This window comes from Panthera onca, chromosome D3, assembly GCF_046562875.1.
Source record: "Panthera onca isolate mPanOnc1 chromosome D3, mPanOnc1 haplotype 2, whole genome shotgun sequence".
NCBI lineage: Eukaryota > Metazoa > Chordata > Mammalia > Carnivora > Felidae > Panthera > Panthera onca.
In genome coordinates, this window is record NC_138350.1 from 27,816,068 (window position 1) to 27,841,162 (window position 25,095).

Below are 25,095 nucleotides of genomic sequence, written 5' to 3' on the forward strand. Positions count from 1 at the left end.
GGCAGGAACCCCAAGAAACAATTATTCCTATATGCTGCCTGGATGGCCCTTGGGAAAAGTCATGGTCTACAACAAACAAAAGAGAGATGCTAGAACAGCCATGAAAAAAATGCAAAGGAAGAAGTCAGAAGACTCAGAAAGGGGGCATGTTGAATTGGGTTTATGATTAGAAAAGTTACAAGCTGCCTGTGAGCTCCCCCAGATCTTCAGGAGGGCCTGAAGTGCACAAAGGAGTGCACTTGTGAGAAGCCACTGCTGTCCTCCATGGGTGATGTGGACGATGCCATTACAGAACTGGCTTCCTAGTAGGAAAGGAGATGACAGGATCCTAGAGTAGCAGGTGCCAGGTGCTGAATTAACTGCTAGGAGCAAAGTGGAAATTATTCTATTGATGATTGCCAGATAGAATAATAGTCAAGGAGGCTTAGACTACAGGATCTATAGTGATGGCTTAAAGAATAGTATTTAGCAACTTAGATAAGCTTCAAAAAATATTTAAAATGAGTGAGAAGAGTTCCACTTCTGGTAAACATGGAGCTACTAGGTTTGGACCAATCCTCCTATGGATAATAATGATAAACTCTGGACAATATATTTTTTAAAATCTGAAGACATTGGATAGTGAGCAGGCATAGTGTTGGATAGGGAGTCAACACATGGAAGAAAACATGAGTTTTCCATTAGCAGAAAGTCCCCAGTAAGAGTGACTAGAATATGACCAGAGCCTGGAAGATAATACTGTTTCTGAGAGGCATTCAATTTGAGGCTGACTTCAGAACCATAGCAGCTGAAAAGTGAGGGAAGTAATGTCACAAAGAGAGAGCCAAAGAGGGAGAGCCCCAAACTCTGTATATAAATTCTGCCCAAATCTCTGGGTAATGCCTGAACTATGCATGTACAGAGCAGATTTCGAGTACCCCAGCTGAGGCTAAAATAATGGGATAAAGAGTTCCACTGCCTTACACTACCAGGGTGACAAATTTTACAGTTTTCATTCAGCCAAATTAACTGTCTGCTAAAACAAGAAATCAGTGTTCTTCAGAGGAACATAACAGATACTATAATCTTTACAATAGATCATACACAATGTCCAGGATACAATCCAAAATTATCAGACATACAAAGATACAGAAAATAATGACCCATGTGTAAGAGGAAAGCCAATCAATGAAGCCCAGCCCCAGGATGATCTAGATTTTGGAATTAGCAAACAGCTTTTTTTTTTTTTTTAATGATTTTACTGAGACAATTTTACTAAGGCACCAACTACTATAAACCACATACATTTAAAATGTATAGTTTGGTGAGTTTTGTCATATGTATACAGCCATGAAACCATCACTTCCAAAATTCCTAGTTCTCATTTTATAGACTTTTAAGATACATATAGTATATATTATTTTAGGGGGGAAGGGGACCAGTATCTTTCACTCAGAATGATTATGAGATTTATCTATGTTGTGCTTATATCAATAGTTTTCTTTTCTGAGTAGTATTTCATTGTATTTAATTCTATTCATTTATCAATCTGTGGGACATTGGGTTATTTCTTGCTTGAAGCTGCTATTAACATTCAAACACAAGTCTGCATTTTCACTTCTTTTGGATAAATCGCTAGGAATGGAATGGGTGCATCCTTAACTCCATAAGAAACTGCCGTACTATTTTCTATAGTAGTTGTTCTTTTTTTACATTCCTACCATAAGTATTATGTCATCTGCAAATAGAGACAGTGTTACCTTTCCCTTTTTGATCTTCATAGCTTTTATGTCTTTTTCTTCCTGGATTGCACTGGCTAGGACTTCTAAGACAATGTTGAATAGAAGTAGTGAGTGTGGACATCCTTATTCTTATTCCTGATCTTAGGGGAAAAAATTGTCCAACATTTTATCATAAAATAGAATATTAACTGTAGTTAATTCTAGGTTATTATTAAAGTTCATAATAGTTCCTTTTTTTAAGTTTATTACTTTGAGAGAGAGAGAATGTGCACACACACACGACAGAGAGAGACAGAGAGAGCTTGGGGGAAGGGCAGAGAGAGAGGGAATGAGAGAGAGAATCCCAAGCAGGCTCTGCACTGCCAGAGCAAAGCCCAGCACAGGGCTCAGACTCACAAACCATGAGATTATGACCTGAGCCTAAATCAAGAATCTCACACTCAACCAACTGAGCCACCAAGGCACCCCTCCTTATTTTCCTTTTAATGTCTGCAGAGTCTGCAGTAATGTCCCCCTTTTCATCTCTGATGTGGGTAATCTGTGTTCATTTTAGCTGGTTGAGTATAGTTTGTTTTGTTGATCTTTTTAAAAAAACATGTATTGGCTTTAATTTTCTCTTGTTTGCCTATTTTATATATTATTGGATACTACTCTTTGTTATTTTCTTCTTTCTACTTTATTATTTTTTTATTTTAGAGAAAGAGAGTGCGTGCAAATAGGGGAGAGGGGCAGAGGAAAGGGGAGAGACAGTGAGAGAGAGAGAGAGAGAGAGAGAGAGAGAGAGAGTCTTAAGCAGGCTCCACACTCAGGAAGGAGCCCGACACGGGGCTCAATCCCATGACCCTGGTACCATGACCTGAGCCAAAATCAAGAGTCAGTCACTCAACCAACTGAGCCACCCAGGTGCCCTTCTACTTTATTTTTTAAATCTTGTTTTACTTGTACTTAACCCAGAACTTTATGTCATTGGTTTATGTTTCCTTTTCTAAAGCATTTCTATAGCTTTTATTTTTATTTATTTTTAAGTAGGTGTGGAGCCCAAGGTGGGGCTTGAACTCACGACCCTGAGATCAAGAGTCAGATGTTCAACCGACTGAGCCCTCACTGAGCCCGACTGAGTCCCCATAGCTTCTTTTAAAGCCATAAATTTTCACTTTAACATTACTTCAGTTGCATACTACAAATTTTGATACATTGTATTTTTATCACTAAATTTGAAATAACTCCTTTTTCTTTTGATTTCTTTTTGGACACATAAATTATTTAAAAGTATGTTGTTTAGCATCCAAATATCTAGAGGTTTTCTGCATATTTTTTGGTTTTATCTATTTCTAACTTAATTCCATTGTTGGGTAGACAACATTCTATAAAATTTCAATCTTTTCAAATTTATTGAGACTTGTTTTATGGCCCAGCATATGATCTGTCTTTATGACTGTACCACATGTACTTGGAAAGAATATGTTCTTCCATTGTTAGGTGGAATGTTCCATCAATGTCAATTAGGTCAGGAGTTTGGTGGTGGTGCTCAGATCACTAATGACCTTACTGATTTATTCTAGTTGGAACTCCAAGAATGCTTATTAATTTGTCTATTTTTATCACTAATTCCATCACTTCTGGCTTAATGTTTTCTAAAAATCAGTTATTAGACACACATTTAGGATTGTAGATTTTCCTGATTAATAACCCTTTTATCATCATGAAATATCTCCTTTTATGTCTCATAATAAATAGTCTTTGTCTTGAAGTATACTTTTTCTTTTTTTAATGTTTATTTTTGAGAGAGAAAGACAGAGACAGAGTGTGAGCAAGGGAAGGGCAGAGAGAGGAAGAAACAGAACTTGAAGCAGGCTCCAGGCTCCGAGCTGTCAGCACAGAGCCCAACGCAGGGCTCAACTCACCAACTGTGAAATCATGACCTGAGCCGAAGTCGGAAGCTTAAACGACTGAGCCACCCAGGCGCCCTTTGAAGTGTACTTTTTCTGATGGAAATATAGTTGCTCCAGCTTTTTTTTTTAATGTTTTTTATTTATTTTTGAGAGAGTGCAAGCAGGGGAGGGGCATAGAGAGAGGGACAGAGGATCTGAAGCAGGCTCTTCTCTGACATCAAACACCATGTGGGGCTGGAACTCACAAACCGTGAGCTCATGACCTGAACCAAAGTCTGATGCTCAACCGACTGAGCCACCCAGGCACCCCTGGTTGCTCCAGTTTTCTTAAGGTTAGTGTTCTGTGGTATGTCTTTTTTCCCATGACTTTATTTTTAGTCCATCAGTGTCTACACTTGAAGTGCATCTCTTGTAGGCAGCATGCACTTAAATCTCAATTTTTTTTTTTTTTTTTTTAAGAATTCAGTCTGAGTCTGACAATGTCTTCCTTTTCTTTGGAATGTTTGTTTTGTTTAAATTTAATGTAATTGTTAATGTAGCTGAATCTAAGTCTGTTTGCTGTTTTGCTATTTGCTGTTTTCTGTCCCCCCCCCCACCTTGTTTTTTAGTCCTGTATTCCTCCTTTCCTGCCTTCTCTCTTCTTAACTCATGTTTGCACATTTTCGAAGTCCATTTTTTATTAGCTTTTCAGCTATACCACTTTGCCCTCTTTACTGGTACCTATAGGACTTCCAATATGTCATCTTAACTTTTCGCAGTCTAATTACAGTTAATATTGTACTATGTCATGTAAAATGTCATTGAGATTGCATGGTTCTGTTTGCTGCCACACCCTCTGTTTTTTGAGATATTATTATATTTATAAACATGAAAGTTGAAAGGTAAAAGTTATAATATTTGTTTTATAGACATTATTTTTTTAAGTGTTTATTTATTTTTAGAGGCAGAGAAAGAGTGCAAGCTAAGGAGGGGCAGAGAGAAAGGGGGACAGAGGATCTGAGGCAGGCTCCGTGCTGTCAGCTCAGAGCCCAATGTGGGGCTCAAACCCACAAATGAAATCATGACCTGAACTGAAATCAGATGCCCATCTGAGCCACCCAGGTGCCCCAGTCATCATTTTAAGATAAGAAGAAAAAAGATAGTCTTTTATACTTACCCACATATTTAGTATTTCTGATGTTCTCCTTTTCTTCATGGAGATCTGAGTTTCCATCTCCTATCATTTCCCTTCAGCTTGAAGAATTTCCTTTATACTTCTTGCTGTGCAGGTGTGCAAGTAACAAATAACCTTAGTTTTTGTTTAAAAATATCTTTATTTCACTCCACTCTTGAAGGACATTTTTTGCTGGAAATAGAATTCTGGATGTATGAGTCTATTCTCCATACTCAGCACATTAAAGAGGCTATTCCATTTTTGTCTTTTGTCTTTCGATCATTTCTGATGAAAAGTCAGCTAACATTCATATCCTTCACCTGTATATAATGTGCCATGTTTCTCCAGCTATTTTTAATGTTTATTCTTCATTTCCAGCTTTCAGTTTGACCATGATGCTCCTAACAGTGCTTTCTTTGTTTTTACCTTGTTTGGGGGATGCTGACCTTGGTGAATCTGTAAATGTATGTCTTCCATTAAGTTTTTAAAAAGCAAAACCATTATTTCTTCAAATATTTTTCTCCTCCCTGGGGTAGGAAGAATAATGGTCCCCTCAAAGATGTCTACAACCTAATCCCCAGAAACTGTGAATGTAGTTTTTTCACATGGCAAAGAAAGACTTTGCAAATGTGATTAAGTTTAGGACCTTGAGGTAAGGAGAGTATCCTGGAGTATTCAGGAGAATCCAGTGTAATTACAAGGACCCTTAAAAGTGGAAGAGGGAGCAGAGGAAGTCAGAGTGATGCAATTGTCAGAAGGAAGTGAACCACTATCCACTTCTTGGAAGATGAGGGAATGAGACAGGGGCCAACGCAGCCTCTAAAAGCTGGAAAAGGCAAGGGAATGGATTTTCTTTCAGAAAGGAATGCAGCTGACCCCTGGCCCAGTGGGGCCTGTGTACACTTCTAACCTACAGAAATGTAAGATAATGTATTTGTACTATTTTAAAGCACCAAGCTTGTGAAAAATTGTTACAACAGTGATAGGAAACTAATACATGCTTCCATTATCCCTCTGCCTTTTCTGGGATTCCAGGAACAAGTACGATAGGTCCTATGACCTACTGCAGGGTTTCTCAGATCCCTAAGATTCTGTTCATTTGTTCAATCAATCAGTTTTCTCTCCACTGTCCAGCTTGGGTAGTTTATATTGCTCTATCTTGAATCCACTGACTTTTCTGTCACCTTCCTTCTGCTGTTAAGCCCATCTAGTACATTTTTTTATTTCTAACATAGTATTTTTCAATTAAGGAATTTCCACTTGGCTCTTTCTTGAAGTTTCTTTTTCTCTGCTGAGATTCCCATCTTATCATTTATTATGAGCATATTTTCTTTTATATCCTTGAACATAGTTATAATAGTTGCTTTAAAATTGTTGCTGCATCTGGGGCACCCGGGCACCCCAGTCTGTTAAGCATTCAACTCTTGATTTGGGTTCAGATCATCATCCCACAGTTTGTAGGGTTGAGCCCCTGAGCTGACAATGCAGAGCCTACTTGTGATTCTCTCTCTCCCTCTCTCTCTCTGCCCCTCCCTGACTCTCTCTTTCTCTCTTTCTCTCTTTCTTTCTCTCTCTCTCTCAAAATAAATAAACATCTAAGATAAGATAAAATCCTTGCTACATATATGAAAATCCTGCCTCTAACATCACACTTAAGGCTTAAAGACTGAGCTGCTTCCTTCCAAGGTTGGGAACAAGGCAAGGAAGTTTGATGTCACTATTTTTATTCAACATTGTACTGAAGGTCTAGACAATTCTATAAGGCAAGAAAAAGATATATTGTAATCGAAGTTATAATATTGTAAAAGAAAAAGTAAAACTAGACAGATGGTATTTCAGATGTTATAATCGTTCATATAGAAAACCTCAAAGTATCTACAAAAACAAATTACAGAGGTCTATAAGTTAGTAAATGAAATCAGCAAGGCTGAATTATGTCCCCCCCAAAAAAAAAAAATATGTTGAAGTCCTAATACCCAATACCTCAAAATGTGACCTTATGGAAATAAGGTCATTGCAGGTGTAATTAGTTAAGATGAGGTCTCTTTTTTAACTTTTTTTTATCTTTTATTTATTTTTGAGACAGAGACAGAGCATGAACAGAGGAGGGTCAGAGAGAGGGAGACACAGGATCTGAAACAGGCTCCAGGCTCTGAGCTGTCAGCACAGAGCCCGGCACAGGGCTCGAACTCACGGACCGTGAGATCATGACCTGAGCCGAAGTCGGAGGCTTAACCCACTGCGCCACCCAGGTGCCCCAAGATGAGGTCTTAACAGAGTAGGGTGGACCTCTAATCCAACATGACTGATGTCTTCATAAGAATACATCAGTGTGGGACGCCTTGGTGACTCAGTCAGTTAAGTGTCTGACTCTTGGTTTCAGGTTGGGTCATGGTCTCACAGTTCATGGGTTAGAGTCCTGTATCAGTCCTGCTAACCGTGCGGAGCCTGCCTGGGATGCTCTCGCTCTCTCTCTCTCTCTCAAAAAATCAATAAACTTAAAGAAAATTTTAAAAAAGAATACATCAATGTGAAGACCGACACACAGGAAGAATGCAATGTGGCAACAAAAGCAAAAATTGGACTTACACAGCTTCAAGCCGAGGACTGCCAAATATTGCCAGCAAACCCCAGGAGGTTTGAAGAGTAAGGAAAGATTTCTCTTCAGGCTTCAGAGAAAGCATGGCCCCATTAACACCTTTTTCCCAGACTTCTAGCCCCCAGAAGGAGGAGACAATAAATTTCTGTTGTTTTACATGACCTAGTTTGTGGTACTTTGTTATAGCTGCTCTAGCAAACTAATGCAGTCATGATGTAAGGTTAATATACAAACATTAACTATATCTCTATGTAATAGTAACAAATAATTGAAAATGAAAAACAATTTCATTTACAATAACATCAAGAAACATAAAATACTTAGAAATAAATAGAACAACAAACCTCCAAGACATCACATTGCAACCTACAAATATTGCTGCATGAAATTAACGAAGACATAGGGGCTCCTGGGTGGCTCAGTTGGTTAAGTGTCTGACTCTTGGTTTTGGCTCAGGTCATGATCTCGCAGTTTCCGGTTTTGTAGGTTTGAGTTTGGGATTCTCTTTGTCTCCCAATCCGCGCCCCCCCCCCAACTCTCTCTCTTTCTCTCTCTCTCTCACAAAATAAACAATAATAATAAAATAAACACCTTAAAAGAAATTAAATAAGACATAAATAAATGGAGAGCAAGATACCAAGTTCACAGATTTGGAAAGTCAATATTTTTAAGATGTCCATTCTCCCAAAATGGATTTATAGATTCAATCTAATTCTAAAGACAATCCCAATAAGCATTTTCTGAAGAAATTAACAAGACAACTCTAATATTTTCTGGCATACAAAGAACCTGAAATATCCAAAGCAATTTTGAAAACGAATAAAAAGTTGGAGAATCTATGCTTTTCTCAAAACCTTCTGTGAAGCTACAGTAATCAACTGTGCTACTGGCATAAGGATCAATAAGTAGATCTATAGAACAGAACAGAGAACCTAGAAACAGACCCACAGTTACATGGCCATTGACTCCTAAACAAGGTGCCAATGAAATGCAATAAGGAAGGGACAATTATTTCAATAAATGGTGCTGTAACAACTAGTTATCTATATGGGAAGAATTTAACTTCAACTCCTTCCTCAGACCATACACGAAAAGTAATTTGAGAACCATTGTAGATCTAAACCTAAAATATAAAATTATAGGGGCACCTGGGTGGCTCAGTCGGTTAAGCGTCCGACTTCAGCTCAGGTCATGATTTCACAGTTTGTGGGTTCGAGCTCAGCATCGGGCTCTGTGCTGACAACTCAGAACCTGGAGCCTGCCTCAGATTCTGCGTCTCCCTCTCTCTCTGCCCCTCCCGGCTCGCACTCTGTCTCTGTCTGTCTCTCAAAAACAAATAAACATTTTAAAAAAATTAAAAAATTGTAAAATTATAACATTTTTAGAAAACAGGAAATTATCTTCACAACAAAGGAGTACTAGCCAGTGATAAGAAGAAAACATTTCTGATTCACACACATAGTGTAAGCCCTGACAGTTGGGTTTCTTTTTTGTAATGTGAGTGCCTGATTTAAGCTTTGATGGCTGAGGCATCCTCTTCAGAGATGGCTATCTCCAATAAACACACTGCCAGCCACACAACTAGATAAAGAGCCAGGCTACCTCCCTTCACTGCGGCTCCTTTGTTTTAGAGATCTTGGTTGATTTTGATAAATGACCATTTGGGCCATTGGGGGGGGGGGGGTTTGTTTGTTTGTTTTTTTAAACTCTTGCCATGTTTTACATTCCTGCTCTTATGTTTTAAATTCACCAATAAATGGGTGCCTGGGTGGCTCAATCGGTTGGGCGGCCCACTTTGGCTCAGGTAATGATCTCACTGTGAGTTTGAGCCCCTTGTGGGGCTCTGTGCTGACAGCTCAGAGCCTGGAGCCCGCTTCGGATTCTGTGTCTCCCTCTCTCTCTGCCCCTCTCCCACTCATGCTCTGTCTGCCTCAGAAGTAAGTAAATAAACATTAAAAAAAATTTTTTTTTTAATAAATTCACCAGAACCCCAGGTCCGTGTGCATTCCCTCTCTCTCTGTGACCTTGCTGTGTGGCCCCAGGTGTGCTGTGTAAGTTCCAGGTCCTGTAAGCAATACATTTTTATTTTTTCAAAGTTTCCTGATGTTTATTGCTGAAAAGCATCTTACAATCATAAGAACCATAAAGGCTGGTCCATCCACAACACGGTTATTGATAAGCTAAGACTGGCACAAAACAACACAACAAGATGGATGACTGTTAAAAATATTACACTGAACTCTTACAATAAGCAGCCTGAGGTGATCTCTGAAAATGGTCCGCTATTCACTTGACCCAGAAAACTACAAAATCATGCAAATCAAGATGTTCAAATCTTCATGTTCACTTTAACAACATAGGGGCGCCTGGGTGGCTCAGTCGGTTAAGCGTCCGACTTTGGCTCAGGTCATGATCTCATCTCACATTTCATGGGTTTGAGACCCACATCAGACTCTGCTCTGAAAGCTCAGAGCCTGCAGCCTGCTTCAGATTCCACGGTCCATCGCTCTCTGCCCCTCCCCCACTCATGCTCTGTCTCTCTCTCTCTCAGAAATAAATGAACATTAAAAAAAAAATTAAGAACACACATGAAGGGCACCTGGCTGGCTCAGTCGGTGAAGTATGCAATTCTTTTTTTTTTTAGAAAAAAAAATTTTAAGTTATTCATTTGAGAGAGAGAGAGAGCGAGCACGGGTGCACATGCTCACACACGAGCAGGGGAGAGGCAGAGAGAGGGAGAGAGAGAATCCCATGCAGGGCAGAACCTAATGCGGGTCTCAATCTCACACACTGTGAGATCATGACCTGAACCAAAATGAAGAGTCGGGTGCTTAACTGACTGAGCCACCCAGGTGCCCCTGCAACTCTTGATCTCAGGGTTGTAGGTTCAAGTCCCAGGTTGTATGTAGAGATTAGTTAAAAATAAAATCTTTTAAAAAAGAAAGAAAGAAAGAACACACGCGAAACTGCCCAGGCCATCAAGGGTATGCATATCCGAAAAGCCACCAAGTATCTGAAGACTGTCACTTTATAGAAGCAATGTGTGCCATTCTGTTACTACAATGGTGGAGTTGGTAGGTATGCCCAGGCCAAAGAGTGGGGCTGGACACAGAATCAGAGGCTCAAACAGAGCGCTCAATTTTTACTACACATGCTTAAAAATGCTAAGAGTAATGCTGAACTTAAGGGTTTGGATGTAGATTCTCTGGTCATTGAGCAGCACATTCAGGTGAACAAAACCCCAAGATGCAGCGCAGAACTTACAGAGGTCATGTTTGGACTGACCCATATATGAGCTCTTCCTGCCACACTGAGCCGATCTTTACTGAAAAGAAGTAGATTGTTCCTAAACCAGAGGAGGAGGTTGCACGGAAGAAAAAGATATCCCAGAAAAAACTGAAGAAACAAAATTTGTGGCCCAGGAGTAAATTCTGGATAAAATAAATGCAAATAAAAGTTTAAAAATATGTATTATACTAACCAAATGACCCCTTATACAAGAATAGATCGTACTGTAGGAGTCCATTTCAATGAGCTTTCAGAGGAGGCAAAATTAATCTATGTTGAAAAACAAAGCAGTGGTTTCCTCTTGAGGGTGGGGAGGGGATGGTGACTATCTGAGAAGGAGCATAAAGCAAGTTTTTGGAGTTATGGAAATATTCTATCTCTTGGTAGGGGTTTGCATAGTGCAGGGGTATACATTTGTCAAAACTCACAAAGTGGTACATTCAAGATCTGTATAATTCTCTATATATAAATGTTACCTTAAGTTTGCAATCAAATGTTGATTGCAAAATGTTGATGTAGTTAATGATATGCATGTTGAAGATTTTAGGTATGAAGTGTATTGATGTCTGTAACTTACTTTGGAATGCGTAAAGCATCAGGTGGAGTAATGCATGCATACATAGGTGATGCATGCATGCATACATAGGTGACAAAGCAAAAGCTTAATCCAAGGGGTGCCTGGGTGGCTCAGTTGGTTAAGCGTCTGACTTTAGCTCAGGTCATGATCTCACACTCCGTGAGTTCGAGCCCCATGTCGGGCTCTGTGCTGACAGCTCAGAGCCTGGAGCCCGCTTCAGATTCTGTGTGTCTCCCCCTCTCTCTGCCCCTCCCCTGCTCATGCTCAGTCTCTGTCTGTCTCAAAAATAAATAAATAAATAAATAAATAAATAAATAAATAAAACATTAAAAAATTAAAAAAAAAAAACAAAACCTTAATCCAAGAATCTAGGTAGTGAGGATATGGAGGTTCCCTGTACAAACCTTTCAAATTTTCTGGATGTTTGAAATTTTTCATAATGAAATATTGGGAAAAATAATATAAGTAAACTCAACAAAAACAAAATAACCCAATTTAAAAAATGAGCCAAGGACTTGAATAGATATTTCTTCCAAGGAGACATACAACCGGCCAAGAAGCACATGAAAAGACACTCATCGTTAATCATTAGGGAAATGCAATTCAGAACCACAAGATACCACTTTATATCCATTACGGTGACTACAAATTTTAAAACTGGAAAATAACAAATGTTGGCAAACATGCGGAGATATTGAAACCCCTGCGCTTTGCTAGTGGCAATGTAAGACAGCGCTGCTACCATGAAAAGACAATTCGGTGGTTTCTCAAACAGCTAAACCGAGAATTACCGTGATTCAGCAATTCCACTTCTAGGTATGTATCCCAAAGAACTGAAGACGGGGACTCAAGCAGATACTTGTACACCCACATTCACAGCAGCATTATTCACAATAGTCAGAAGGTGGAAGCAACCCAAATATCCACCTACAGATTTTAAAAGGTGGCATATGCATTCAGTGGAACTCAGCCATAACCCTTAGTTGGCAGGCCCTGGGAGTAGGAGGAAATGTGGAGTTATTGTTTAACGAGTATAGGGCTTCTGTTTGGGATGATGGAAAGTGCCAGAAATGAGAGTGACTATAGTTACACAACATTGTGAATATACTTAATGCCACAGAATTGTGCACTTAAAAATCATTACAGGGGCTCCTGGGTGGCTCAGTCGGTTAAGCGGCCGACTTCAGCTCAGGTCATGATCTCGCAGTCCGTGAGTTCGAGCCCCGCGTCAGGCTCTGTGCTGACAGCTCAGAGCCTGGAGCCTGTTTCAGATTCTGTGTCTCCCTCTCTCTGACCCTCCCCTGTTCATGCTCTGTCTCTCCCTGTCTCAAAAATAAATAAAACGTTAAAAAAAATTTAAAAAAATCATTACAATGGTAAGCTCTAGGCTGTGTACATTTTACCACATTAGAAAAAAAAATAATAATAGAAGAGCATGGGGCGCCTGGGTGGCTCAGTTGGTTGATCGTCAGACTCTTGATTTTGGCTCAGGTCATGATCTCAGGGTTGTGGGATCATGCTTAACATTCTCTCTCTCTCTCTCTCTCTCCCTCTGCCCTTCCCCTGCTTGGTCTCTCTCTCCTCCCTTCAAATAAATAAATACATAAATACATACATACAAACATACATAAATAATAGAAGAGCAAAAGGCTGAGATCACTGGACCCAGGGAATGTCACAATCCTTTGCCCAATTTCCAGCCAGTTCTCAGGCTCAGACCTCATCTACTGAAGTCTCCTTCACATGGGTAAGGATCCAGCAACACCATGAAAAGTGTATCTATAGGAGTGATGTCTTAATCCTTCTGTGAAAGGATCTGGGTCCATTTACTCAGGTGGTTGCATACTGGAGAAAGGGAAAACCTAGATCATTAAATTTTTTTTTAATGTTTATTTATTTTTAGGAGGGGAGGAGGGTCAGAGAGAGAATTCCAAGCAGGCTCCATGCTGTCAGCACAGAGCCCAATGTAGGGCTCAATCCCATGACTCTGAGATCATGACCTGAGTCAAAATCAGGAGATGGACACTCAACTGATTGAGCCACTCAGGCACCTTGGAAAACCCAGATCATTTTACAGCAGGCTCCGCGTTAATACTGGTACCAGGGACCCAAGATACCATCATGGCCCCCCTGCTAGAATCGGGTGGAGGATAAGGTAACAAATGGAGAACTGGTTACTTTTCCAGGGTTTTTTTTTTAAGTTTATTTACTGAACTCTCAAGATCCTGAGAACAAGAGTCACATGTCTTCTGACTGAGCCAACCAGGTGCCCCATCCAGTTTTTGAATATATATTTGCAGCACACATATTTCGCACTTGGCAGAACTTCCACAGTGGTTCTGATCTTTAGAGTCAGATCTCTGTTGTAAGTGAAAGCTCCTGAACTACCTCCCCACAAAAATTAAAGAACCTAATGCTGCATCTTAAGAACAGCAGAGGTTAATGTCATGGCTAGAGACCTAAAGGATGCAGGGTGCTGATGTCTATAAAACCCGATTTAATTCGTTAGTCTGACCCTTGCAAAAACTGGATGGATCACATAGCACTCCTTCATGATAAAACACTCAAAAACAACTTGCAATAAAAGTGAACTTGCTCGGGGCGCCTGGGTGGCGCAGTCGGTTAAGCGTCCGACTTCAGCCAGGTCACGATCTCACGGTCCGTGAGTTCGAGCCCCGCGTCGGGCTCTGGGCTGATGGCTCGGAGCCTGGAGCCTGTTTCCGATTCTGTGTCTCCCTCTCTCTCTGTCCCTCCCCCGTTCATGCTCTGTCTCTCTCTGTCCCAAAAATAAAAAAATAAACGTTGAAAAAAAAAAAATTTAAAAAAAAAAAAAAAAAAAAGTGAACTTGCTCAGGGTGCCTAGGTGGTTCCGTTAGTTAAGCGTCCGACTTGAAGTCGGTGACTCAGGTCACGATCCCATGGTTTGTGAGTTCAAGCCCCACACTGGGCTCTCTGCTGTCAGCACAGACCCTGCTTTAGATCCTCTGTCTCCCTCTCTCTCTCTGCCCATCCCCTGTTCATTATCTCTCTCTCTCTCCCCCCCTCTCTCCCTCTTTCTCAAATAAGTAACTAAATTTAAAAAATGAATTTTCTCAATCTGATAAGGAGTGTCTGAAAAATCCACAGCTAGCATACTTAATGATGGAGACAGAATCCTTTCTCTCAAAGATTAAGGGCAACATGAGAATGCCCAAGTTCACCACTTCTGTTCGACATTGTATTGGAAGTTGTAGTCAGAGCCATTAGGCAAGAAAATGAAGTACAATACATGAATACTGTATAAGAAGAAGTAAAAATGCTGTTCACAAATGACATGATCTTGTAGATAGAAAATCCAAAAGAATCCCCCAAAAACTATTCGAATTAATAAATGAGTCCAGTGGGTTGCAAGATACAAGATCAACGTACAAAAATCAATTGTGTTTTTATACACTTGCAGTGCACAATGGGAAAATAGAATTAAGACAACTATTCCATTTACAATAACGTCAAAAAGGATAAAATACTTAGGAATATTAACGAAGAAGTGAAAACGAGATACTCTAAATATTATAAAGCAGTACTGAAATAATTTAAAGATCTAAATAAATCAAAACATCCCATGTTCACGGATCGGAAGGATTAATGTTGGTAAGTTGGCGACACTCCGCAAATTGGTCTAGGCTCAGTTGGTTGAGCCACCTACTTCAGCTCAGGTCATGCTCTCATGGCTCGTGAGTTCAAACCCCACATTGGGCTCTGTGCTGACAGCTCAGAGCCTGAAGCCTGCTTCGGATTCTGTGTCTCCCCCTCTCTCTGCCCCTCCCCCATTTGCGCTCTGTCTCTCTGTCTTTCAAAAATAAATAAACATTAAAAAAATTCTACCTGGTCCGTTTGCAGAAACTCATGGAGCTGGTTCTAAAATTCACACTGAAATTCATAGGAACCAGAATAACTAAAACAACATTGAAAAATAACAAAGCTAGAGAGCTCAACTTCCTGATCTCAAAATTGACTGTAAAGCTACAGTTATCAAGACAGTATGGTTTTGCCATAAGGATAGACATATAGATCAGTGGAGCAGAATTCAGAATCCAGGAATAAATCCTCACACTTATGGTCAATTAATTTTCAACCAGGGAGCAAAAACAATGCAATGGGCAAAAGAATAATCTTTTCAACAAATGATGCTGAGACAACTAGGTTGTCTCAGCAAAAGAATGCAAAAGAATGAAGTTGACCTTTACCTCACATCGTATATAAAAATTCACTCAAGGGGTGCCTACCTGGCTCAGTCAGTAGAGCATGTGACTCTTAATCTAGGGGTCATGAGTTCAAGCTCCATGTTGGGAGTAGAGATTACTTAAAAAATAAAATCATTAAAAAATTCACTCAACATCAATTAGTGTAAGAACTAAAACTGTAAAATGTATACTTTATAAAACTGCAAACCGTTGGGGTAAATCTTCGTGCTCTAGGATTTGGAAATGATTTCTGAAAATGTTTATTTATTTTTTTGAGAAAGATAGAGCGCATGTGCATGCATGTAAGGGAGAAGCAAGAGAGAGAAGGAGAGAATCCCAAGCCTGACCTGATCCCACAAACCATAAGATCATGACCTGAGCCGAAATCAAGAGTTGGGCACTTACCCGGCTGAACCACCTAGGCGCCCCAAGCCAATGGTTTCTTAGGTACAACACCAAAGCATTAAAAACAAACAAACAAACAAACAAACAAACAAACAAACCAAAAAAAAGCAGAGGAAAAAAATGTATTTATTCAAATTTTCAAATGTCATACTTCAAAGGACACCGTCAAGAAAGTGGAAAACTACCATAGAATGGGAGATTTTGCAAATTATATATCTGATAAGGACTTGTATCTTGAATATACAAAGAGCTCTTACAACCCAATGATGAAAAGATAAACCAAGTCTCTAGGACTCCAGTGGTCCTATGCTAGATGTTCCATGCTAGAACATTCCCTCAAAGTAAAGGACAAATTGTGCCCTGTACCTCCTATCACTAAGAAAGTATACACTGCAGGTTTCTTTGGGTTTGGGAGGCCTGACATTCTGTACTTGGGAATACTGCCATGAGCGGTTTGTTGGCTCCACGCATGCCAGCTTTGCGCAGAGCGCAGAGCGGAAAGAGGTCTGCAGCAGGTCCAGGCTTTGGCACAAGCAGCTCTGTGCCTGGCCCAGGGGTCTGGCGGAGCCCGTGGCGAATGCTATGGCAGAGAAAGTTTTCAAGTGGGGCCTCCGGCAGGTTCCAGTGAGAGAGCTTCAGTGCCAACTCTTAGGGTTCTCGAGTGAGACCATGCCACACGCCATTCACAAAACAGCTCCTGGAATGTTACTGGGCCCCAACAGGAAATGAGCATCTGACCTTGGGCTATTAAGTAACCACATGGTCAGGTGGCTCATCAGAGCTGAATACTGTCAGAGGCACCAAGACTTAAGGTACAATGGAGGTGCATTGCCAGGATCAGCTCTGAGCACATCTAGACACGGGTAAGCTGCACAAGCAAGTGACTGCCACCCCCTTGTGGCCTCTGCACCTTTGGTGGCCCTGAATGACAGCAGTGAGGGGAAAGCCCTCCAAAGGGTAGGACTTCTCCAGGGCACTGTATCATCCACGTAGTAGGGAGGGGAAAGTGTCTAGGAAAAGAAGATACGGAGCCCTGTTTGCCACAGTAAACAGTTGAGCTAGTAGCTTCGGGCGGGGGGGGGGGGGGGGGCGGGGAGCGGACAGAGCAAGAAGAGAAGTTTAGAGACAAGGAAGTCCGGAGAAGAGGCACCTAGAGAACTAGTGTGACACGTGGCAGCTTTTCAGTTGGTGGACCCAGGGGTCCAGGTGGGACACCCTGCTCCCCGGTACTCCCAGCGACCCCACTGGGAAACTTGTGTCCTCATCCTAGAAACTTTAGGTTAGGTTCTGGGTCTCTGAAGGGGGTAATCTCACCAGGAACACAGTAAGAGTGGCACAAAACATACACTATGACAGCTACCAGGCCACTCTGGGCTCTTCATACCACCAAGCAAAAAGGCCCCCATGCTGGCAGGGGTACTGGATCCAGATCCTAGGAACAGGGATGTTTGATCTTCCCATCCACTGGATGTCCTGTGGTGCTCCCTCCCCAGCTGTCACCAAATGGGCCATTACAGCCAGCACAACCTGAGGAGGGCATGGTACCCAGGGGCTCACGCCCCCAGGGATGAGCATCTGGGTCATCAGGTGAGGCACCCAGACCTTCAGAAGTGCTAAGTGCTCCTGGGAGAGTGGGAGCTAGAGAAGGTGGGGGGGGGGGCCGGAAACACATGGCACCTGGTTACAGGCTCAGGACTAACTTAAGCAGCAGGGACCACAGCCCATCCAATAGCTTTCCTTTCCTATATATGTACAGAAATTGTGCCCAACCAGAACCCTGGGGATCTAAATGCAATGAACTGAGTGTGGCAGGGCTGGGGTAAGTGTTCCCAGTGTGAGCTGGTCACTTGCAGGTGACCCTTTCTCTGGAGCATTGGCCAGACGGGAGCCACCTTAGTGAGAGAGACTGTGCGCCCTGACCTCACTGAAGGTGGTCTCAGACCCCACCGGGCTGCGATGGAACCAGGATCCCCCTCAGCATTTCACCCTCCCCTCTGCCTCCCTCAGGTGCTAGCCAGAAAACTCCCCCCCCCCGGTTCTTCTTCCCCCCCGAAACCACTGACCCGTTCCCCAGACCTGTGGCCATTTTCAGTGTTATATAAATGGACTCGCGCAGTATGGAGCCTTCTGAGACCCACTTCTCCCACTCAGCACAATCTTCTGACATGGCCCTGCACTGCTGCGTGTGTCACTCACTGCCACCCTGGGCCCCTCCCTGGTGTGGTGGACCATGGCGTATTCATCCACTCACCAGCTGACGGGCATCTGAGTTGTTTCCAAGCTTTGGCAATGAGGAACAGGACTCCTCTAAACATTCACAGGACATCTCCTCAGCTGGACCATCTAACCCATAGGGGAGCTGTCCTACTTCCTGTGCTACTACAGGTGGCAATGTTGCTAGGCTTCTTGCCACTCCACAGCAAGGGTCTCCTTTCTTCCATCTTCCAGTACGATTTTTCTCACCTCCCTCTAAGACCCCACTGTCAGTCCCAGCAGCTCCTTCCTGCTCCCACCCACTGTCCAGTCCCAAGGCCAATGTCCTGTGACTTAGGGTGTGTATCGGCAGCATCCTATTCTGGTACCGAACCCATCTGGTCATCCAGGGCTACGCAACAGGCACCTCAAACTCAGTGCTATGAACACATAACCCATCTTCTCTATTGTTAGCTTGGTTTGGACTCTCTTATGGTGACAGTGGATGGTAGCTGGGACGGGAGCCACCCCTAATGCTTCCTTGCTTACTCACGATGCTCTGTGCTAGCCATTGGCTGGCCCTTCAGCTGCAGCTCCTGGCCGGAATACCTCCACATGTGCCTCTTCCTGGGGCTGCTGGTGGCTCCTCGCAGCACAGTGGCCGGCTCGAAGAGCAAGCATCCCAAGATGAGGGAGAGAGAGGAGCGGTATCACCTAGCTGTCCAATCTGGCCTCGGCAATCAGTGTCACTTCTGCGACCTTCTGCACTCTGGAGGTTAGAAGCGAGTCATTAGGCCAGCCCATGTTCAAGGGGAAGGGAATTGGATTTCAGTTCTTTTTTTTTTTTTTTTTTTTTTTTTTAATTTTTTTTTTTCAACGTTTTTTATTTATTTTTTGGGACAGAGAGAGACAGAGCATGAACGGGGGAGGGGCAGAGAGAGAGGGAGACACAGAATCGGAAACAGGCTCCAGGCTCCGAGCCATCAGCCCAGAGCCTGACGCGGGGCTCGAACTCACGGACCGCGAGATCGTGACCTGGCTGAAGTCGGACGCTTAACCGACTGCGCCACCCAGGCGCCCCTGGATTTCAGTTCTTGAAGGGAGAAGGGCCAAGGAATTCCTGGATATGTTTGGAAGGCACCAAGGGGTGGTGGGCCCCTTTACCACGGTGGACTGGTGAAGAGATGGTGCATTTACCCAGGTGGATAGGTGGGTAGGTGACACATTTATCAAGGTGAGGAAATACCAGGACATAGAACAGGTTCTTGGAAGATACTAGCCTGGAGCAGAGGGAGAGGTCAGGCCAGAGGTATCAACTTGGGAGTCATTGTCACAGAGGTGGTGTCTGAAGCTTCAAGGCTGCAGGAGGTGACCACCCAGGGTGGGAATGGGGAGGGATGGAGAAACTGCCAGGGCTGGGAGGAGGAGGGCACAATCTTCCTGATCACTGACTCTGTTGCCCCCATCCTGGCAGAACTCCAGGGAGCTTGATGGGTAGTCAATCCCCGTGTGCCTCCCCATGTGTCTCTCTGAACTAATGGTGATCGTGCGGTTCTATGAGGAAGGTTCTGTGCTGGGAGAGGTTTCCCCCAGCATCCATGGGAAGAGATGGGAGGTATAGGGCTGTGGCAGCCCTATTGTAACCATGAGGCAGGCTGAGAGTGGCAGAGCCACTCACAAAGGTGACGGTTTCTTCACTGAGCATGTAGATTAACAAGTTCTGAGGTGCCTGGGTGACTCAATCTGTTAAGCATCAGACTTTGGCTCAGGTCACGATCTTGTGGTTCATGGATTCGAGCCCTACATGGGGTTTTGTGCTCACAGTGCAGAGCCTGCTTGGATTCTCTCCTCTCTCTCTGCCCCTCCCCGACTCGTGCTTTCTCTCTCTCTCTCTCGAAATAAATAAACTGGGCAATAAAGAGTCCTTTTTTTAGGACTCTTGTGTCAGGAGTTGAGTCAGCAGGTTCTGCCACCTGACGTCCAAAGTCTTTTCACTGATACCAGCTTGGAGTCAGCAAAGGAGTCTGAACAAGGATGTGTGAGGTGGGAGGAGAGGCTGGGAATGTGAGTGCGTTGCCCTGCAATGGCACCCACCATTCACGGAACCCCCACATGCCCAACCAAGTTCTAATGTTTCACACATAGTGATTGGTTGAGTCCTAAGAGCACCTCTTGAGTTAGATTGCTATTATGATGCCAGTTTATAGATTGGGAAACCAAGGCACAGGGGGGTGAAGGACACTATGGAAGGTCCCACGGCCAGAAAGTGACAGCTGGGATATAAACCAGGCAGTCTGTTGCTCTGTCCCGTGAGCACTAACCTTTTTCAGAGGTCCAGAGAAGAGGGTCTTTCGCTGAACTGCCTGGCTGGCTGTTCAGTGCTACTTACTTGAAACGAACAGTCTTCAGTGAATTTCACAAAGTACAAGTCATCAGCAATGTTGGGCAGCATGACCTGGGATCAGGGGAGGAGAGTGTGGACAGTCGGACTGGCCTGAAGAGTAAGGAGGTGGACAGCCCGTGCAAGCCATGCAAGCTTGAGAAGCATGGCTATGAAGAGGGTGGGGCAGGGGTGTTTAATGTTTTTCGGAGGGGATTCCAGGACATATAGGAAGCCGAAGGAGGGGTCGCTCCAGACCACTGGAGTGGGCCCTTGGATGGTGTCTGGAAGGCTCCCCTGACTCAGTAGAGAAGGTAGAGAATTGGGGGCACGGGCAGTGGGGTTTCATGTTCAGTGATGAGCAGAGGTGGATTCCTGCTCCACCCCCATTTCCTCCAGGAGGTTGAGACCCAGCTCTGAAATGAGTGGAAGCCACTGAAATGAGTTGGCGGCCAAAGAGCAGTGGGATCGTGGGGTTGCCAATAGAGTTGGGTCCCATTGAGGGTTGGAGCCTAACAGTCTTGGAGCCAAGAGACTGGCAGTTTTGGTGGGTTTCTCCAGACTTGCTCATACACCTCTGTAGGGCCCCAAGGGGATTAGGTGCTAGCCCTGGTTTAGGTGGCTACAGGAGGAAGTACCCAAGTGTTGGGCCAAGAGGCGCCAGGGCAAACGGGGGCGGGGGGCCTTCAAGGTCGGGGCATCCTCAGGCCGCTGCTCCCAAAGCGGGGCGAGGACCGCCAGGATCCGCGGGCCGGGGGATGCGGCCCTCCGCGCCTTCCCCGTGGAGCCTCCGTGCCCGCGAGTCCTGCCAGCCTTTCGGGGCCAGGAAGACCGACGCGGGGCTGAGGGCTTCCTGGTAGCCCCCTCCCCGCGGCCCGGCTAGCCCCCGCGCTGATGCGGGGAAGGATTTCCTGCCGCCGCAGACAAGGATTAGCGCGCCCCTGGCCGGCGCGGCGGGATTAGTCCGCGTGGACTCCGCGCTCGGCCCGGGGATTACAGCGCGCTCCCCCCGACGTATATATTCCTGCGGCGGTGGCCGTGGGGCCAGGCCAGCATGGCTGCGGCGGGGGGCGCGGTGAGCCGCAGGGGCCCCGGGCGGCCCTGCCCCTTCTCCATCGAGCACATCCTTTCCAACCTGCCCGAGCGGAGCCCCCCGGCACGGGCCGCCCGCACCCCGCAGCCCGCCGGCCACCAGAACCCCGCGGAATCCGGAGAGCCCGGGGCGCCCGAGGCCGCGCCCTGCGCCTGCTGCTGCTGCTGCGGACCCCGCGCCGCGCCCCGCGGGCCCCCGGAGCCGGCGTCCGGGCTGGGTGAGTGGGAGCAGGGCGCGGGCGCGGGGGTCCTCCGGGCGCGGGGCGGTCTGGGCGGAGCTCGGCCCCCGCTCCGCGCCTCACCGCGCCCTCGCCCCGCAGGCGCGCGGCTGCCGTGGCCGCTGAGGCTGGGCCCCGCGGCGCCCTTGCCCTTGGCCGCGCCCACGGGAGGCCCGGGGGCGCTGCCCGGCACCGGCGGTCCCGGCCCGCAGCGGCGCACGCGGCGCCACCGCACCATTTTCAGCGAGGAGCAGCTGCAGGCGCTGGAGGCGCTCTTCATGCAGAATCAGTACCCCGACGTGGGCACGCGCGAGCGCCTGGCCGGCCGCATCCGCCTGCGCGAGGAACGCGTGGAGGTGGGTGCCCGCCCGCCAGACGGCGAGAGGGTCCGAGCCGGCTGGCTTCCTTCCTCCTTCTTTTGAAAAGATGGCCCTGGCGCGAAGGCGGGGAGGCGCGGGAGGCCCGGGAACCTCGGTGGGCCGCAGGGCCGGTTCCGGGGCGAGGGCGGGCGGGGCAGGCTAGTGCCGGAAAGTGTCACTGGAACTGGAGGGGAGATAAGGCTAGTTTTCTTTAACTTTGGCTCAAACTTTTTAATTCTCCCTGATAAATGAGACGCGCGTTCACGTGCCCGAATTTGGGAAGCTCGAAAAGAGCACCAAGCTGCAGAATGGGCGTCCGGAGCGCCTTGCGGGGGAGGGGGAAGGCACGCCGAGAGAGGGCTGGTCCGGGTGGGAAAGTGGTCCTCGTCCCGCAGCCCGAGCCGCAGCGGTTAAGAGACGGTGGGTGCCGCTGCCCCCGTGCCGGCTCCCCAGCCCTCTCCTGCCCGTATCCCTGTCGGGAAGCTCCCTGCCTGGTCCACTTATGAGGGTCCGGAGGGACGCGGGTCCCAGGGCTGGATCTGAGCGGTCCCTCCTGCTCATCAGGTCTGGTTCAAGAACCGCCGGGCCAAGTGGCGACATCAGAAGCGCGCGTCAGCGACCTCGAGGCTCCTCCCCGGAACCAAGAAGCCCGCAAAGGAGAGCTGCTGATGGCTCTGGGAGCCACTCCCGGGCTTGGCCGGGCCCTTTGGGGCCGGCTCAGGGAGGGGACAGATCGACCCGAAATGGTGCTGACAGAGGACACCTCTTCCCGCCTGCAGGCTTCCTGCATCCTGCAGCTAGTGCTCAAGGCAGGAGCTTCTCTGCCAGACAGCAGAGAAGCTCCCGTGCCCACCCCCTGTGTCACCTGCCCCAGGAAAGGAGGGAACGCTGAGCATCTCCAGGTGCTCTCCTTTCCAGCGACTAGGGTCGGGGAGATTCCCCGGGAGCTGCAGCGGGGTGGGGGTGGGGGGTTGTTGGTTGCTGGGAGCAGGGCACAGAGCAGTTAAGCTTCCTCAACTCCCCACCAACTCCAGGACAGGAACCATCCCCTTGTCAGGAGGGCCCAGAATCCTCCTCTCCCTCCTGGGGTATGCTGATGTCCCGCCTCTTCTCAGCATGGACATAGGTCTCTTGACATGGCCAAGGGGGTGAGGGGGGTGTTCTGTGCATTCTGGGGTTGTCAGCTCGCATGTCCTGCACTGGGCCTTCCTGTCCAGAGCTATAGGATGAGGACATTGGATGAGGTCATCTCCAGAAGCCCCCTACCCTGCCCCTTAATTCTGTGAGCCTTGCCTGGATACTGGGAAATAAACAAGCAACTACAAACGGCACAAAAGCAGTCCAAAGTTCGAAGTCCACCATGACTTCACTCCCACATCCAGGGGGTGGGGGCCAGCTGGTCTTGGGGAGCACAGCCCAGTGAGTCCTCAGTTTCTGTGCTCCCCAGCACAGCAGACTACCCCACAGATCATGACCTAGCACCCTGGGGGTCTGCACTGGCCTTTAGGTACTGAACGGGTAGAGATCCTTGGCCTCCTCCTTCTGGGGGATTTACACGCTATGTGTCTGCCATCCTGTTGGGGCAAGAGGAGGTTTGACTGGGGAGGATGCACCACACCCCCTGCCACTGCCTTGGAATATCTGTTTTCCTCTCCAACATCCCAGCCCTAGGGTGAAGGACAGTGTGAAAATGAGGCTTTCACTCTCCCCAGTAGGCCTGTACGGTGGGTTCAAGGCACCTAACACCATCATCTGGCTTGGGGACCATGTTCTGCCTCCTCACAGGTCCTGGAAGAAGTTGGGGGATGGGGCATCTGAAAGGAGACACAATCCATTCATTAAAGGTGCAGAAGCTGAGCAGGCATGATGTCCCCAGCCAGTGCTGCTCTAACACTGCCGGATGCCTCCAGGACAGCAGCACTCACCTTCACCTCTCAGGATGCACACTTCTGGCTGTCACAAAGCTCTTTTCTCCCGAACCCTGGCCTTATCCTTGGATACTGCCCAGCCCTCCTGCAGAGCTTCCCTGCAGTCTGGAACACCCTCATCTCTGGGACCCCAGCCCCCCATTGGCTCTTTGTCATTGTAGAGGGCAGCCATGATCAGAGCTCCATTTCAAGGGGCCAGTGGCTACACTGTCCTTCTGATTTCTCTCCTTTCTCTCTAGCTGAACCTCTTGGCAGGTTCACCCCTACAAGCTGCCCGTTAACATAGGTGTCCTGCAGGCTGGACCCCAGGCATGGCCCTCTCCTCTCCATTCTCTCCTTGCTTTATCACTGCCTCTTTTAGACTCCAATTCCCTTCTCTCTTCCACATGTACATCTCCAGCCCAGGCCTCTTCCCTTAACTAGATACTTCTGTCCATGTATCCCCTTGACCTCTCCATGTGGAAGCCCACTGTGACTCAAAATCACCTTGTCCATGGCAAATTCTTCCCCTGTGCAAACCAGGTGCATGAACCAGAGGACTCGCAATTACCCACACCCCTCTTCTCCCTCACCCACCATCCCAGGCCAGCAGCAAATCCATTTTTCTTCCAAAAACAATCCCAGAAGCTATTTTTTCCCCAGCTTCAACAGTACCAACCTGATGAAAGTGCTGTCATCCCTTACCATGACCATTGTAGGTGCCTCCAGTCTTGTCCACCTGCAGCCACTCTGTTTCCTCTGTAATTCATTCTCCATAAAAGCCAGGGTGCAAGTTTGAACCTGCCTCTCCCCTGCCTACAGCACTCCAAGGGCTTTCCGTTGTTCTTAAAGATACAACTCACTGTGACCCATGAAGCCCCATGCAGCCGGCCCCTGCCCATCTGGCATCATTTCATACCTCACTTCTCCTTGCAGTCTGTGTGTATCAAAAGCTCTCTTTTGCTGCAAGACCTTTGCACCCGCTTTTTCCCTCTTCCTGGTCAGTGTCTGTTCATCCTTTGGATCTGCAACCATTTCTGGCCCTGGGGAGACTTGCCCTCACTGCCCCCTAGGTAAGATTCCCCAAC

General features: G+C 46.2%; 1 protein-coding gene across 2 annotated transcripts; it reads left to right on the plus strand.

The window, feature by feature from the left end:
* The first annotated feature begins 21,453 nt into the window (after window positions 1-21,453).
* GSC2 (goosecoid homeobox 2) lies at window positions 21,454-24,731 on the plus strand. Of its 2 annotated transcripts, XM_078436026.2 has the most exons (3): window positions 21,454-21,741; window positions 21,844-22,097; window positions 22,665-24,731. In XM_078436026.2, exons 1-3 carry the CDS (start codon window positions 21,486-21,488, stop codon window positions 22,767-22,769), a joined length of 615 nt encoding a protein of 204 aa, XP_078292152.1. In that variant the 5' UTR covers window positions 21,454-21,485; the 3' UTR covers window positions 22,770-24,731. The 2 variants fall into 2 exon arrangements, with proteins under 2 accessions (XP_078292152.1, XP_060468977.2); XM_060612994.3 differs by having other exon boundaries at window positions 21,454-22,097.
* Window positions 24,732-25,095: the final 364 nt, after the last annotated feature.